A 17,935-nucleotide genomic window follows, 5' to 3' on the forward strand; every position below is an offset into this window, starting at 1 on the left:
ATGTTATTTTAGCTTTTCACAACATAGAGAGCTTGCTGAAATATGTATATTCTCCATCTTTCTACAAGTCTCTAGTTAGGAAATAGTGGTCAATATGACCAGAGCTGCCAGGTAACATGTACTCTGTACCACAAAGAAAAATAGGAAGAAATGTGAAAAGAAAACACTCTGTCATTGAACACCATAATAGTCTGGCTACATAAATTGTATGCAAAGGTGAGGAATCGTTAAAAGAAAAATATATTCTTCATACGGATAGTCGTAATAGCTATAGTTTATTTTTATTTTTTACTAGTCCACCATGCAACTCATGCTAAATAAAAAGAGTCATGTTTAACTGATGGTATTGGGTGACATAAATGCCATTAGCAGTAATTCTTATTGTCCTCTACTTATTGATTTCATTCCACCCTTTCTGGCCATTCAGGCCAAGATGTCAGACCAATGTTCCTTTGTTATTTGTCTTTCTGTCCTCCTACAGTTCTTCATTGAGAAAAAGTCCATACAAAAACAACAACGTAGAAAAGCAAAAAGGACTTCTTCGATCTTGATGTTTGAGAAAAAACCTGTCCTTCAAAGTGAGACGGGTGAGCTCACTGTAAGAAACCTCTGTATCTACTGTTTCTCTTCCTCACTGTGAATGTGACCCTGTCAAGCCCTCCATCCGTGGAATCAAGAAAGAGGGGGATTTCTCCCAAAGCGTTGGTTTCTCCCATTCAGAGTCAGACTGTGGTGCACCCCCCTCAGGTCACTCTGAGAACTTCTGCCTGCATATACTTAACTAAGACAGTCTCCTCTTTACAGGGATCTGTGGTAGAGAATACACGGGAGGGTTGGGTTGCTCAGCATCAGCCAGTCATTGGTCATTCTCAAAAGGATGGATGCATTTGAGAAAAGTAAGACAATGGGGGGGAGGGGTTACAGAGAAAGAGGACATCTAACAGATGTTTTAAAAATCTAAAAAACTTGTTCTGTGGTGATCCAGGAGAAGGAGAGAAAACAAGGGACAGAGATATAGAGAAGTGAAAGAAAGAGACAAGCTGAGAGGACAGCAGAGGAACAGAGTGTGTGACTGGGCCAACTATCTGTTGTTTCGGAGCTGTGTCCATGCACACCACCTCCCTGAGGGGGAGCCACCCCAACAGAGAAAGACAGGATTGTAGCAGGATAGGAAGATCGACAGAATAAAAGACAGAAGAGCAGAACGGGAGAAGAAGTCAACCAAAAATGGGAAAATTGGACTTCTCTTTGAAGTAGCTACTTTGTGGTTGTGCTTTGGTTGTGGTTGTGCTGTGTGGTGGGAAGATACATTCTTTACCTTGTAAAAACGTATTATGAAATAGAATATAGATAAGCAAAAATATATATCTTTACTACTGAATCTATTGATGGCTTGCCTTCAATAAAAACATGACTAGGTTCCAATAATTTAAGTGTTAGAGTACTTCACCTACAGTGAATATTTACAGCTGGGTCCTTTTCACCATTTGGATGGGCCATACAAGAGTATTTAGAGAATATTATCTCCCATTCATAGGTGTAGGGTTCTATATGAGTTCTTCCAGATCTTTTGGAATCTACCTGAGCTGACCTACTCTTTCCTATGGATGTCAAACTTCCATATTTCTGGTATTAAAGACTCTCTTCCCATTATCAGTTTTGAGAAGGGACAGTTTACAGAGACAGAGAACAAGCAACACAGATAACCACAGAAAAAAGAAGAGACTGAGGCGAAAAGCTGAAGACGGAGAGCAAGGTCCAGAGGACAAAAATGGGACAGACCGGTACAACACGTTGGAACAGGAGCTAGCAGCAGATGGCGTTTCTGTAGGTGGGTAACAAGGAGAGGGGCAGAGGTTTAGAGGGGACCCTAGGAGACCGCCCTGATCCATGCCTACAGAATGCTACAGGACACTATGTGGGCTGCTGGGCCCCGCAGACACTGACACCACTCCAGTACCAGCCCCCCATGCCGGCAATGGTGCTAAGGCTATAAAGCATTTGGTAACCTTTGTTTAGGGAGAGTCAGAGTTTCAGGGGTGTAGTGTAACAGTATGGGACCTCTATCTTTCAAAGAATTTCCTTTCACTCTTTTTTCAAAATGTATAATGTTATTGATCCAGGCCAATTGTACACACGTATTACCGTTCATGCGTTCTCTGATTGATTAGGGGGGGGGGGGGCATTGAGGCACGGCTCGGAAAAAGAAGGCACATCAATGTATTTTCTAGCAGTGTTGAGAGCCCAACAGCCAATCTGGCTCCAGGCACTAACACGTATCTGACACTTATTCAGCTAGTTCAACATCAAGATCATTTTGTGGTTAACAATATCAAATGGAGAAGAGAGACTGACAGTATACAGTCTGCTTTGTAATACTGTCTATAAGAGTGCTGGCACAGAGCCATATTCAGCTAGACTTCAACATGTATCTGCTGCAGTCCAATTATATAGTGATCTTGTTACATAATCTTATGACATGCTGTTATTTAACAACAATAGCCTGTCATCTACTTGTGAAGCAATGATATAAAAATAGTTCTTTGCTGAAGTTATTCGTTGTTAGATCAGAAGTAGGACGCTGTTGAAAATGTCCGTCTTGCTTCTCACAATGCTTGTCATATACTGTAATACCATGTGGCCTCTCTTATTCCTCACCATACTTCACCCCTTACCACCAGCTACATTTCCTCTCCATTGCCAACCATCAGCTGGACAGGACATGCAGTGTTGAGTTAAGAGACAAGCACAACACATTCCAACATGGAGCAACAGAGAAACAGGTTCACTTTCCATTGGCAACATATACATAGACAATCACACACAGACACACTCGCAGACATACCATACACACACTCAGAAGCACATTCATTAACACATGACATATAATACACAACACTGAGGGCATGTGTACTCTTAGCTGCTGTTAGTGATCATCCTACTTGATTCATGTAATGGATCAGTCTCTTGAAGTGGACACAGTGGATTACAGATGTGTTTGTGTTATGGCTCTTGAGAGTCGCTGAACTTGTCCACCCAAAACAGATCATGCTCACAAAGAGCGATTCACTACGGGAGACGGTGGGAATGTGTGACCTTTCAACCAAAAAAAGCTCCACTGTGCACTAGAAGAGGCAGGATAAAAAGTATGTGTAAACTGTTTACTGTATGGAGGCTGTAGCAGGTCCTGTCTTAGCTAGTGTCTGGGAACTTGGCTGGGGATGATGGCAGGTGAGATTTAGCAATGCTATTAGCCAATGACAACAATATACAGTATTATGTGCTTGTGATTCATCTCCCTACGCTCAAAGCAGCTAATTTAAGAAGCTGCGGATGACACCGGCATTATAGTTTGATACTGCAACAATTGTGGAAGCAGTTTTTTATTCTTCTTTTTCAAAGTTGATTCATCATAGAAGCCTTTGGCTTGCAGTTGTCCTGCCTTTGTCAGGTGTAACTGTAGACTAGAGGACATGATGAGGGCCTGATGTTATTGTAGAGCAGGATAGTAAGGATCTCTCGGTGTGGTGAACAAGGCATTTCTTTCATTGTGCTATTCTTTAGTGTTAGAGGCTGGGGCGTCAGGTTGTGAGTGTGGCATGGCTGTCCTCTTGGCCACATACCCACCCAGCTAGCTGCAGCAGTGGGTAGCCCTGGGGGCCCAGGGGGCCCTGGCGGCCGAGCGGTGGGCATGGGGGCGCCGGCTCCGCCAGTGACCTCCCCTGGGAAGGGCCAGCTACCGGCCAATTAGACACAAGTCAAGGATGGGGGGGATGATGAAGGGGGGAGTGATGGAGGGAGGAACAAACAGATCAGACAATGAGTGGAGGAAAAACAAGGAAAAACAAACATACAACAAGGAAAAACAGAAAAAGGGAAAGTTAAGGTTGGCCCAGGGGGCAGTGTGATAGTCTCGGTGATAGTGATCAAACCAAATGGAGAGTATAGAACACCCAGAGATGGAGAGGAGGGTTGGCATGGTAACGTAAAGAACATTTTCAAGAAAATCCCAAAACAGAAAAACAAGACCACTAATTAGTGATTTGTTTATATATTTGTTCAGTAACTTATTTCATGCGGAAGTAAATAAATGAAAGTAAGAGTAATAAAGATGATTCAGTTTTAATGAAAGAGAGAGAGAAGAGTTGGACAGAGAAAAAGGCTAGCGTCCAAATGCCAAATAAGAATGTTGGGGGTGATGCTTTTTTTGTTGTTTTTTTTTCACCTTTATTTAACCAGGTAGGCCAGTTGAGAACAAGTTCTCATTTACAACTGCGACCTGGCAGATGTTGTGTCGCTCAGCAGTAGTATGTGGGTGGGGGACCTGAAGTTGTTTGTGTTGAAAGCTGTATAGACAAAGATAGTAAGGACAAGACCTACTGTAAGATAGCAACAACAAAAATAATGTGTGTGCTCTCTAAAGTGTCTTTTTGTGTCACGTTTCAGACTTACAGTACAGCTGTGCAGTTTCTCCTCCCTGAGTACACATGAAAGTGTGTTTGTGCTTGACTCTAAGTGTGTTCCCTAAGGTGTGTGCACTGAGGAAGGTGTGCCCTGAGATTTAAGCCCTGGGATGTGTGCCCAGATGTACGGCCTGTGTCTAGGTGTGTCATATTACGTACCCTTCCTGACTCTGGCCGCCGTGTGGCCTGGCCGCCCGCCCATGGCCAGGAGGAAGCAGGGCTGCTGCTCGGACCGGTCAATAGGGCTTAAGATCTGGCCATCGTCGGGTGACATGATCTGGTCTATGTGGGGACAGTCTTCATTGGCCAGCGCTGCTTTTTCTGCCTCCTTGGCTGACTCCTTGGCTGACTCCTTGGCTGACTCCTTGGCTGGCTCCTTGGCTGACTCCTTGGCTGACTCCTTGGCTAACTCCTTGGCTGCTCTCTTGGCTGACTCCTTGGGTGTTTCCCCGTTCACTTTGGGATCTTGAAAAACAGCTTGTGGAGCTGAAACAGAGGGAGAAGAACTTAGTGGTGATTCCTCAATGGTGTGGAAGAGGATGTGTCAGCACCGGCATTTATGTGCAAGCCTGGCTGTTTTTTAATCAACCAGGTAACACAGTTTTGAAGTACAATCATCAAACTTTTTAAAATGTCAAATAATCATTGACCTTTCCCAACTGCCCCAAAACCCATCCACTGGAACTTCAACAAACAAAAACTCTTCAGACTTGCTGCTCAATTTGGCACAGAATATCTGCTTTGTTTGGTTTCCCAAATCCCTCACTCTCAAAACTAACAAGCTCCTGTCCTGGAAATGTACCACCTGCTTTTCCAGACATAGCAGTGACTATTTACAGGTCAATAAAATAACCGTAGTGACACACGATTCTTCATCTTCAGTATGGTAAGTAAAGGTAGTGGAGTTCTAAGCCATTACCTTCTGTACATGACCAACTCAAAACAATGGAACAGGAAACACTAACATTTGAACATCCAGGCCTCACACGTCAAACCTCGTGGGCCTTATAAGCATTACATCTCCAGACTGAACCACACAGCCCAGACCACCACTGTCACCGCTGTAGTAAAACATTATTTGTGGGTAACAGTTGCAGATATTAGCAATGGTGTCTCTGCTGCGTTGACGCTCCACCCCATTACACATTACAGTAATCCATCTGCTCTTGTCAGCGCAGCAGGCAGCACACAGACCCTAGCCAGCCACACACAGCCATTGTACGTGTGACGCAGACCCTCTGGGATAGAGGGAGAGGAAGAAGGGGAGAGAGAGTGGGAGATGAGTCACTTTCTTCAGAATAGTTCAATGAAAAGACACCATTCTCTAACTCCCTCACTTTTTCCCTCTCTGTTCCTCCCCTTCTCCCTATCCCTGTTGACTTTTGTCTTTTTTTCATCCCCCTCTTATTTCCCCCCATCCCCTCATTCATCTTTTGGATATCTGTATCCAAGTCATGGGCTCTATTGATTGGCTGTTGGCCTGGTCATCGTGCATGTCTGATGTGATGAAGTGGCAGAGGATTTGTCCAGATGGTGCCTCTTTACGGGAAAGAGAGGGAGAGTAAAGATGACACAGCAGTAATGACCATATCACTGAGAACTGTCCATCACTGGCATCGTGGAGGACAACACTTCCAAAAGAAGCATGATGCATTCTGGTCATTTTGGTCAGCCATCACTACAGCCTGAAGCCATCTTACTATCTACTTTCTACTGCACTAACAACATTTCTCGCAGAACCATACTCATCACTTCAAATGTGTTGCCACACTGCACAACCACAGAAGAGATATACAGCAAGATACTGTATGTAAGTTAGCGGACCTGGTCCAGAAGTGTCTGTGTTGCACGTGTGGTTAAAAACAGCTCACTGAATAAATGATGACAGCCATTTCAGAGGGTGTTTTTTTTTTTACTGCACTGGCTTGCTGACTGGAACTGCACTCTCATAGTCATTCCAATGGCATTTCACTGGGTCAATTCCCCACTGGTCCCTTAATGTTTGTCTGTGTGTTTCGACATTGATTAGTGAAAATAGATGTGTTCATCTGTTTAAACTTTGAAACAATAAGCACACACCATATTCAAGTATGCAACTAAGTAATGGATGTCATAAATAAGCAAGTAGCTACGTTGTGTATGTGTGTGTGTGGGTGGGTGTGTGTATGTGTGTGTGTGTGTGTGTGTGTGTGTATGTGTGTGTGTGTGTGTGTGTGTGTGTGTGGGGGGGGGGGGGGTTAAATGAGAGGTCTAGGACCTCTGTGAGTGAGGGGATACAGAGACCCGAGGATCACATCAACTGCTCAAGGGACCAGCTTTATGAGGAGTACAGTACAGCACTTTAAAAGTTATGTAACCTTTCCCAGCTCTCTTTTTCATGGAAAGTGAGCTCTATAGATAGTGTAGACTGCTGTAAAAAGTAAATTGATGCATTGTATATTTGGCAATCCTAGTCTATTCCTCATCCTAATCAAACAGCCCATGCCTCTTGTTCAAAGACTGGAGGACTCAGACAGAGTTCTCACTCCATAGGAGGCCATATATAGAGAATGCCAACCTATGTGCCAGAATCACAACATTCTACACACATTATTCATTTCCCCCTGAGCTGAACCCAACCCATCTTGAGGGCCCATGCTCAGCATGTTCCTGAATGTGTGTGTATTAATGTGTTATTACATATATGTATCCCTTATAGTAACTTTGGAATAATGTCCATGTAATGTAAAGTGTTGCTCTAATGTCTGTCTGTTAAATTACCATTCAGTGTCAAACTGTTTTCTGATTGGGTGCTAAATGAGTTTCATATTGGCTGCTTATTCCATCATTCTGCTTTGCAGCCCATTGTGAATAATAGGAGAGGCAAGTGAATAGCTGCAGTTCGTGGCAGAACCTGAGTCCTATTGTGCAATGTGCGTTGCTTGGACACTGTTGTCATGGCAACATGCATTGGCACAGAAAAAAAGATTGGGGGAAATTAAATAAATGAGACATCAAGAATGAGAGGATGTTGGGAAGGTGAAAACAATCATTGTTTTTACCACCTCCAGAGAACGTACATTATGGCAGTGCCTGGTGAAACTCTAACTCTCATTGGTCAAGATCATAGAAGTAATGAGACTTATGCACATCCTGTATCATATGACTAGGCAAAGTCAGGAAGTCAAGTTTGACCCTTGTTAATGTTTTTCCTCTCTCCTCCAGAAGACAAGTCATTATGTCACCTCTGGTTGTTCTCTCTGCAGGGAGTCAGGTCAGATGACAGGCCCTGATGGCTCAGCATGTAGACGTCATCTGACAGGCTGCAAAGTAAAGGTGCAGATAGAGGTCAAGGTAATCTAAATGTGTTTGTTACAAACAAATAACTATCTCTGAATAGTATTGTTGGAATCTAATCAGTAGAGACACCTTGTAAGTGGGACATCTTGGATACACAACTCTCCAAGGAAAACATTCATTATAAAGTTAAAGGATTCTATTGTAAACAGGAGTACAGCCAGCGAGCGAGGGGTGCAGTGTTTTTTTGTGTGTGTGTGAGAGTGCTCAGAGGGTTGTTAGTCATAGATGTAGCGTGGAATGATGCTTGGCCGTAACATGTGGCAGTAAATAAGGAGCCATCACCAGATGCACTCATGGCCACTTCAGGCCCTCGTGGCAGGGCATAAATACACACTACTCACACTATTTCATAGAAGAGGGAACTCCATGGAATCAGTTGGGCCCTATCCCTATCATGAGTAGGCGATGTACAGTATATCAGCCTGTGAGTAACTGAGAATCCCCCAAAGCTGCTTGTGCTCACCACAGCTGGCCTGGTCATTCAAGCAGAAAAACATGAAAGAGCAACACAGTCATCATCCATCCAAGGGACTTCCTGAAAATTGATAGGTTCTCTGAGGGAAACCCCCACTCTCTGCTGTCTTTGTCCAACTTCCCCTATGAGTCACACAGGTTAGACACACAGGTCTCCAGGCAACCAGGCTGTCTCTTTTATTGCAGTCATTTCTACAGTGCGATATCACTGGTGCAATATTAGTTAAACAAGTTAACTGTGAAATAATGGCATTCGCTGTATATATTACAGTATATATAAACACTACCGGTCAAAAGTTTTAGAACACCTACTCATTCATGGGTTTTTCAATATTTTTACTATTTTCTATATTGTAGAATAATAGTGAAGACATCAAAACTATGAAATAACACATATGGAATCATGTAGTAACAAAAAAGTGTTAAACAAATCTAAATATATTTTATATTTGAGATTCTTTAAATAGCCACTCTTTGCCATGATGACAGCTTTACATACTCTTGGCATTCTCTCAACCAGCTTCACCTGGGATACTTTTCCAACAGTCTTGAAGGAGTTCCCACATATGCTGAGCACTTGTTGGCTGCTTTTCTTTCATTCTGCGGTCTAACTCATCCCAAAATTGTCAATTTGGTTGAGGTTGGGGGATTGTGGAGGCCAGGTCATCTGATGCAGCACTCCATCACTCTCCTTCTTGGTAAAATAGCCCTTACACAGCCGGGAGGTGTGTTGGGTCATTGTCCTGTTGAAAAACAAATTACAGTCCCACTAAGCCCAAACCAGATGGGATGGCGTATCATTGCAGAATGCTGTGGTAGCCATGTTGGTTAAGTGTGCCTTGAATTCTAAATAAATCACAGACAGTGTAACCAGCAAAGCACCCCCACACCGTAACACCTCCTCCTCCGTGCTTTACAGTGGGAAATACACATGCGGAGATCATCCGTTCACCCACACCGCGTCTCACAAAGACACTGCGGCTGGAACAAAAATCTCAAATTTGGACTCCAGACCAAAGGACAAATTTCCAACTGTCGAATGTCCATTGCTTGTGTTTCTTGGCCCATGCAAGTCTATTATTCTTATTGGTGTCCTTTAGTAGTGGTTTCTTCGTGGAAATTCAACTATGAAGGCCTGATACAAATAGTCTCCTCTGAACCCTGAAATTTCCATCCCTAACTATAACATTTTTCGACAAGGTAGAACTGCCAAAAGGGGCGGTGTTGCAATCTACTGCAGAGATAGCCTGCAGAGTTCTGTCTTACTATCCAGGTCTGTATCCAAACAATTTGAGCTTCTACTTTTAAAAATCCACCTTTCCAGAAACAAGTCTTTCACCGTTGCCGCTTGTTATAGACCACCCTCTGGCCCCAGCTGTGCCCTGGACACCATATGTGAATTGATTGCCACCCATCTATCTTCAGAGCTCATGCTGTTAGGTGACCTAAATTGGGACATCCTTAACACCTCAGCCATCCTACAATCTAAGCTTGATGCCCTCAATCTCACACAAACTCTGATAGAGTTCAGTGTGTCAAATCGGAGGGCCTGATGTCGGAGGGCCTGTGGGCCTGACCTCTGGCAGTCTCTATGGGGGTGCCACAGGGTTCAATTCTCGGGCCGACTCTCTTCTCTGACTACATCAATGATGTCGCTCTTGCTGCTGGTGATTCTCTGATCCATCTCTACGCAGACAACACCATTCTGTATACCCCTGGCCCTTCTTTGGACACTGTGTTAACTAACCTCCAGACGAGCTTTAATGCCATACAACTCTCCTTCCGTGGCCTCCAACTGCTCTTAAATGCAAGTAAAACTAAATGCATGCTCTTCAACCGATCGTTGCCCGCACCCACCGGCCCGTCCAGCATCACTACTCGGGACGGCTCTGACTTAGAATATGTGGACAACTACAAATACCTAGGTGTCTGGTTAGACTGTAAACTTTCCTTCCAGACTCACATTAAGCATCTCCAATCCAAAATAAAATCTAGAATCGGCTTCCTATTTCGCAACAAAGCATCCTTCAATCATGCTGCCAAACATAACCTCGTAAAACTGACCATCCTACCGATCCTCGACTTCGGCGATGTCATTTACAAAATAGCCTCCAACACTCTACTCAACAAATTGGATGCAGTCTATCACAGTGCCATCAATTTTGTCACCAAAGCCCCATATACTACCCACCACTGCGACCTGTACGCTCTTGTTGGCTAGCCCTCGCTTCATACTCGTCGCCAAACCCACTGGCTCAAGGTCATCTACAAGTCTCTGCTAGGTAAAGCCCCACCTTATCTCAGCTCACTGGTCACCATAGCAGCACCCACCCATAGCACCCGCTCCAGCAGGTATATCTCACTGGTGACCCCCAAAGCCAATTCTTCCATTGGCCACCTTTCCTTCCAGTTCTCTGCTGCCAATGACTGGAACAAACTGCAAATATCACTGAAGCTGGAGACTCATATCTCCCTCACTAGCTTTAAGCACCACAGATCACTGTACCTCTACATAGCCCATCTGTAAATAGCCCATCCCCATACTGTATCCCCATACTGTATCTACCTCATCCCCATACTGTATTTATTTATTCATCTTGCTCCTTTGCACCCCAGTATCTCTACTTGCACATTCATCTTCTGCACATCTACCATTCCAGTGTTTAATTGCTATATTGTAATTAATTTGCCACCATGGCCTATTTATTGCCTTACCTCCCTTATCCTACCTCATTTGCACATACCATATATATACTTTTTTTACTGTATTATTGATTGTATGTTTGTTTATTCCATGTGTAACTCTGTGTTGTTGTATGTGTCGAACTGCTTTGCTTTATCTTGGCCAGGTCGCAGTTGCAAATGAGAGCTTCTTCTCAACTAGCCAACCTGGTTAAATAAAGGTGAAATAAAAATTAATAAAACAAAAAACAGCTGATGTTGAGATGTGTCTGTTACTTGAACTCTGTGAAGCATTTATTTGGGCTGGTAACTCTAATTAACTTATCCTCTGCAGCAGAGGTAACTCTGGGTCTTCCATTCCGGTGGCAGTCCTCATGAGAGCCAGTTTCATCGTAGCGCTTGATGCTTTTTGCGACTGCACTTGAAGAAACTTTCAAAGTTCTTGAAATGTTCCATATTGACTGACCTTCGTGTCTTAAAGTAATGATGGACTGTCATTTCTCTTTGCTTATTTGAGCTGTTCTTGCTATAATATGGACTTGGTCTTTTACCAAATAGAGCTATCTTCTGTATACCCCCCTTACCTTGTCACAACACAACTGATTAGCTCAAACGTATTAAGAAGGAAAGAAATTCCACAAATTCACTTTTAAGAAGGCACACCTGTTAATTGAAATGCCTTCCAGGTGACTACCTCATGAAGCTGGTTGAGAGAATTCCAAGAGTGTGCAAAGCTGTCATCAAGGCAAAGTGTGGCTATTTGAAGAATCCCCCAACCTCAACCAAATTGACAATTTTGGGATGAGTTAGACCGCAGAATGAAAGAAAAGCAGCCAACAAGTGCTCAGCATATGTGGGAACTCCTTCAAGACTGTTGGAAAAGTATCCCAGGTGAAGCTGGTTGAGAGAATGCCAAGAGTATGTAAAGCTGTCATCATGGCAAAGAGTGGCTATTTAAAGAATCTCAAATATAAAATATATATTTTTTTGTTACTACATGATTCCATATGTAAAGATAAAGACAAACCCTATAATGAGTAGGTGTTCTAAAACTTTTGACCGGTAGTGAATAAATATTTATATTTTTTTGTTTCTGAGAAGCTTCCTATTCTGCTACCTGGCCTATACATCATAAAAATACATTTGGCAATCAGCCAAATGAACAATATGTCTGCAGGCTTTAAACTGGTTTCACAGCCCTGCAGTATTTTTCCTGAGACAGCACACACGCAGATAAGTTAACTAGGAAATATAATAAATGTATGGGTGTGATAGTCTTATGTGTGATTCATAAATTGTAATGTATTTTCCATCTGAGTGGATGAAATAGGCTATTTAACATCTGCTGTCAGGATGGCTGGCTACTGTATGTGCCACTGTGTTACCTTTGGTGTTTTCATCACTGCATTAAACCGGTCAGGGTAGAGATGAAAAGGTAGTTGAGGGGGAGATTGGTCTGATGTGGTATGAGGTTTGGTCTGGTGTGGTGTGAGGTTTGGTCTGGTGTGGTATGGTAAGGTAAGGTATAAGGTTTGGTCTGGTGTGGTATGAGGTTTGGTCTGGTGTGGTATGAGGTTTGGTCTGGTGTGGTATGAGGTTTGGTCTGGTGTGGTGTGAGGTTTGGTCTGGTGTGGTATGAGGTTTGGTCTGGTGTGGTATGAGGTTTGGTCTGGTGTGGTGTGAGGTTTGGTCTGGTGTGGTATGAGGTTTGGTCTGGTGTGGTGTGGTGTGAGGTTTGGTCTGGTGTGGTATGGTATGCTATGGTATGAGGTTTGGTCTGGTTTAGTCTGGTTTGGTATGAGGTTTGGTCTGGTGTGGTATGAGGTTTGGTTTGGTGTGGTATGAGGTTTGGTCTGGTGTGGTATGAGGTTTAGTCTGATGTGGGATGAGGTTTGGTCTGGTGTGGTATGAGTTGATAATGTCTGGGGAGTGGGCAGTGGAGTTGATGACATGTGTATGAGTGGAGTGGTCACTGGTCAACATACTGCCATGTAGGGGCTTTCCACATTCAATGGCTCCTGGTGTGGAGAATGGCTGTTTTTCTGACTGGGGAGTTAGCAGAAGGAGGAGGAGGAGGAGGTGGAGAGAGGAGGATAAGGAGGAGGAGGAAGAGGAGGAGGTGTGAAGGCAGGGAAGTTCAGTCAGTTCATTGAGAATTTATTTTCTTTCATTGAGATTCAGATTGACATTCGGCAGAAAGTTTTCCTACCTGCTCTGTTTACTTCTAAGATCTCTTCTGGTGGTTCTTGTGGGGCCAGGGGCCATGTGTCGTCCTGCGTGCTGTGGTGAGGTGAGGTTACCTCCGACTTACAGTAATTGGGGGAGCCCAGAAGTGGGGCGCGGGGGATATGCTTGTTCTTTTTCTTTGGTAACTTCTGCTTGGCCATCGCCAGGGAGTAATACATCCCAAAGTTATTGACAATAACAGGCACTGGCATGGCGATAGTCAGCACACCAGCCAGAGCACACAGCGCTCCCACCAGCATGCCAGACCATGTCTGAGGGTACATGTCTCCATAGCCAAGGGTTGTCATGGTCACCACCGCCCACCAGAATCCAATAGGAATGTTCTTGAAGTGTGTGTGCTCGCTGGCTCGGGGGTCATTGGGCTTGGCACCAATCCTTTCAGCATAGTAGATCATAGTGGCGAAGATGAGCACACCCAGGGCGAGGAAGATGATGAGGAGCAGGAATTCATTGGTGCTGGCTCGGAGTGTATGACCCAGGACACGCAGTCCCACAAAGTGCCTAGTCAGCTTAAAGATCCGGAGGATCCGGACAAAGCGTACCACACGTAGGAAACCCAGTACATCCTTAGCTGCCTTGGAAGAGAGCCCACTCAGCCCAACCTCCAGATAGAAGGGCATGATGGCAATAAAGTCGATGATGTTGAGGGTGTTACGGAAAAACTCCAGCTTGCTCGGACAGAACGTCACTCGCATTATGAACTCAAATGTAAACCACAGCACACAGACCCCCTCAATATAGGTGAGGAAAACCACGGTCTCAGTCTCCTGGTAGACCCGCGTGCTGTTGTCCAGCGGGTCAATTTCCGTCCGGTTGATGATGGGGTTGAAGGCCTCGTGTGTCTCCAGGCAGAAGGTGGTGATGGAAACCAGGATGAAGAACAGGGAGGCGAAGGCTATCCACTGCAGGGGAGAGATGAGAGGGAGGGAGAGAAGGAGGGAGAGGGAAAGAGAGAGGGAGAGATTATAAGCGAGGGAGCTTAGAATACAAACGTGAAGGAACAGAGCACTAGAACACCCCCACAGCTCTCTTCAGTTCTACAACACAAATCTAGGTCAGTACTCTTAACTGTGTGTCACTTGAAAGGGCGTGCACCTAAACTGTGGAGCTCCGGTAAGAGAGTTGCTAGTACTGTTGGAGCCTACACGGAGGAGGGGAGGGACAGAGGGGGACGTTATGTACTGTAGAGGGGAAAGCTTGTTTCTGGGTCAGCTTTTGCGCCAGCACTTAAGGTATTTTTTCCGGGAGGGCACTGTGTTCACCATGGCATCTGGCCCAAACGATAACATGTGAAGGTGCCACCTCATCAATTTTGAATGGTGCTTTAATGCATAGTCCTTAATGTATAGGCAGATATACACTGCTGCCCATAGATTAGGGCTGACAGCAGTACTGCTGCTGCCAGAAGAGGCTGATGGGGTTGCATAACTCCACTTAACACCACTGGAATATTATAGAGATGCTCCAGAACTTTTGTATAATTTCAGCCAGTAGTTTTGAAAGTGGTACTCGTGAGCCAAAACAGGTCCCAGTTTTTTGTGTACTACATCATCCAATTGTGTACTACATCATCCAATTTGTGTGATATGTTACAAATCAAACTTGTACACTATGTTAAGAATTTGTTTTGCTTAAGATCCCGGACTGTATCTTTAAACAGGTCCAGGTCTGAGAGGAGGCAGCCCCTGCCCGGTACATACACTACAACCACAGTACAGTAGTGATAGAGCCAGGGTCCTACCTGGACATGAAGGGCTTAGTGATTACATTATAGAAGAACAAATGACAATTAGGTTATTTTTCTAAGACGAGTGCACCTCAGTTATTTTTGTGCATGGTCCACAACCTCCAACATCCTTGACCTTCAACAAACTGAGCCAAAGCGATGTCAATATAAAATGTAAATCAAATTGATCTTTTCAACTCCAAACAGGAATTTACGGTATAGTACAGGCACACCTACAACCCTGATACTTACAATAACAACAACAACCTCTCAGGAGAATGGATTCATTGACAAAAGAAGCAAACTAGGGTGTTAACCTCCAGTGACCGTTGAGACGCTTGTATAATGGAAAAGGGCACAAAAAACCTATCCCAGTTAACACTTTACACTGAACCCTATGCAGTACCTTTTTCCAGTAGGTTTCATTCAGGGTAGTAAATGTACCTTGTGTCCCACTGATACAATCAGATACAGAATCAGAGACAGAAAAGACAATACAGACAGTCTGACTGACTCATTAAATTGAGAGAAATTCATAACTTTTAAAGAAACTGTGCTAGAGCGATTCACTCTGATACGGTCTATTGTTGTTGAAGGCTTTGCAAGCTGCAGGCCCTACTGCAATGTGTACTAATGAAACAGATCAAGGGTTACATTAGATATGCCACCTCCACCCGCCTAAGGCAGCAGAGGCCTGGAGATGACGGCACACAAGACTGGGAGAGTGACGTGTGAAAGACAAAAATCCCACTGCGATGTCTTTCTTAGAAACACACATTCATTCACACTCACACTCTCATTCTCTGACACACATGCAACACACACTAGACATTGACAACAACAACCACAGCAGCAACAACAATAACAAGATAGAACATAATAACAATAACAACAAGATAGAACTGCTAAAGGGGGAGGAGTTGCAATCTACTGCAGAGATAGCCTGCAAAGTTCTGTCGTACTTTCCAGGTCTATGCCCAAACAGTTCGAGCTTCTAATTTAAAAAATTAATCTCTCCAGAAATAAGTCTCTCACTGTTGCCACCTGTTATAGACCCCCCTCAGCTCCCATCTGTGCCCTGGACACCATATGTGAATTGATTGCCCCCCATCTATCTTCAGAGTTCGTTCTGTTAGGTGACCTAAACTGGGATGTGCTTAACACCCCGGCCGTACTACAATCTAAGCTAGATGCCCTCAATCTCATACAAATCATCAAGGAACCCACCAGGTACAACCCTAAATCCATAAACATGGGCACCCTCATAGATACTATCCTGATCAACTTGCCCTCCAAATACACCTCTGCTGTTTTCAATCAGGATCTCAGCGATCACTGCCTCACTGCCTGCATCCGTTATGGGTCTGCGGTCAAACGACACCCCTCACCATTGTTAAACGCTCCCTAAAACACTTCTGCGAGCAGGCCTTTCTAATCGACCTGGTATCCTGGAAAGATACTGACCTCATCCCGTCAGTTGAGGATGCCTGGTTGTTCTTTAAAAGTAATTTCCTCACCATCTTAAATAAACATGCCCCTTTCAAAAAATGTAGAACTAAGAACAGATATAGCCCTTGGTTCACTCCAGACCTGACTGCCCTCGACCAGCACAAAAACATCCTGTGGCGCACTGCACTAACATCGAATAGTCCCCGCGATATGCAACTTTTCAGGAAGTCAGGAACCAATACACACAGTCAGTTTGTAAAGCAAAGGCTAGCTTTTTCAAACAGAAATTTGCATCCTGTAGCTCTAACTCCAAAAAGTTCTGGGACACTGTAAAGTCCATTGAGAATAAGAGCAAGCCTCCCCAGCTTCTCCTTCGTCCAAATCCACATAGCAGATGTTCTGAAAGAGCTGCAAAACCTGGACCTGTACAAATCAGCTGGGATAGATAGACAATATGGACCCTCTCTTTCTAAAATGATCCGCCGCCATTGTTGCAACCACTATTACTAGTCTGTTCAACCTCTCTTTCCTATCGTCCGAGATTTCTAAAGATTGGAAAGCTGCCGCGTTCATTCCCCTCTTCAAAGGGGGAGACACTCTAGGCAAACTGGGAGACACAAACAGGGAGAAACAAACCCAAACTTTTACAGGCCTATATCCATCCTGCCCTGCCTTTCTAAAGTCTTCGAATCCCAAGTTAACAAACAGATCACTGACCATTTCGAATCCCACTGTAACTTCTCTGCTGTGCAATCTGGTTTCCGAGCTGGTCACGGGTGCAACTCAGCCACGCTCAAGGTACTAAACGATATCATAACCGCCATCGATAAAAGACAGTACTGTGCAGCCTTCTTCATCGACCTGGCCAAGGCTTTCGAATCTGTCAATCACCACATTCTTATCGGCAGACTCAACAGCCTTGGTTTCTCAAATGACTCGCCTTGTTCACCAACTACTTCTCAGATAGAGTTCAGTGTGTCAAATCGGAGGGTCTGTTGTCCGGACGTCTGGTAGTCTCTATGGGGGTACCACAGGGTTCAATTCTCGGGCCGACTCTTTTCTCTGTATATATCAATGATGTCGCTCTTGCCTCTTGATGCGGGTGATTCCTTGATCCACCTCTACGCAGACGACACCATTCTGTATACATCTGGCCCTTCTTTGGACACTGTGTTAACTAACCTCCAAATGAGCTTCAATGCCATACAACTCTCCTTCCGTGGCCTCCAAGTGCTCTTATACGCTAGTAAAACTAAATGCATGCTCTTCAACCAATCGCTGCCTGCACCCGCCCGCCCGACTGGCATCACTACTCTGGACGGTTCTGACTTAGAATATGTGGACAACTACAAATACCAAGGTGATGGCTAGACTGTAAACTCTCCTTCCAGACTCATATTAAGCATCTCAAATCCAAAATTAAATCTAGAATCGGCTTCCTATTTCGCAACAAAGAATCCTTCAGTCACGCTGCCAAACATACCCTCATAGAACTGACTATCCTACCAATCCTCGACTTCGGCGATGTAATTTACGAAATAGCATCCAACACTCT

The 17,935-nt window shown here is 44.3% G+C and overlaps 1 protein-coding gene across 3 annotated transcripts in view; it reads right to left on the bottom strand.

The window, feature by feature from the left end:
* The window catches only part of LOC115203200 (potassium voltage-gated channel subfamily C member 1-like), a 34,267-nt gene that overhangs the window by 1,299 nt on the left and 15,033 nt on the right, over positions 1-17,935 (bottom strand). The window contains exons 2-5 of one of the 3 annotated variants that reach the window (XM_029767646.1): positions 13,168-14,107; positions 11,421-11,432; positions 4,623-4,796; positions 66-71 (exon numbers count right to left, since the gene is read on the bottom strand). In XM_029767646.1, coding sequence (XP_029623506.1) covers positions 66-71; positions 4,623-4,796; positions 11,421-11,432; positions 13,168-14,107 — 1,132 coding nt within the window. Of the gene's footprint in view, positions 1-65; positions 72-3,474; positions 3,737-4,614; positions 4,837-4,884; positions 4,950-11,420; positions 11,433-13,167; positions 14,108-17,935 lie in introns of those variants that run through there. The other 2 variants (XM_029767645.1, XM_029767644.1) reach the window with 2 other exon arrangements.

The sequence above is a fragment of the Salmo trutta genome, chromosome 12, assembly GCF_901001165.1.
Source record: "Salmo trutta chromosome 12, fSalTru1.1, whole genome shotgun sequence".
NCBI classification, from domain to species: domain Eukaryota; kingdom Metazoa; phylum Chordata; class Actinopteri; order Salmoniformes; family Salmonidae; genus Salmo; species Salmo trutta.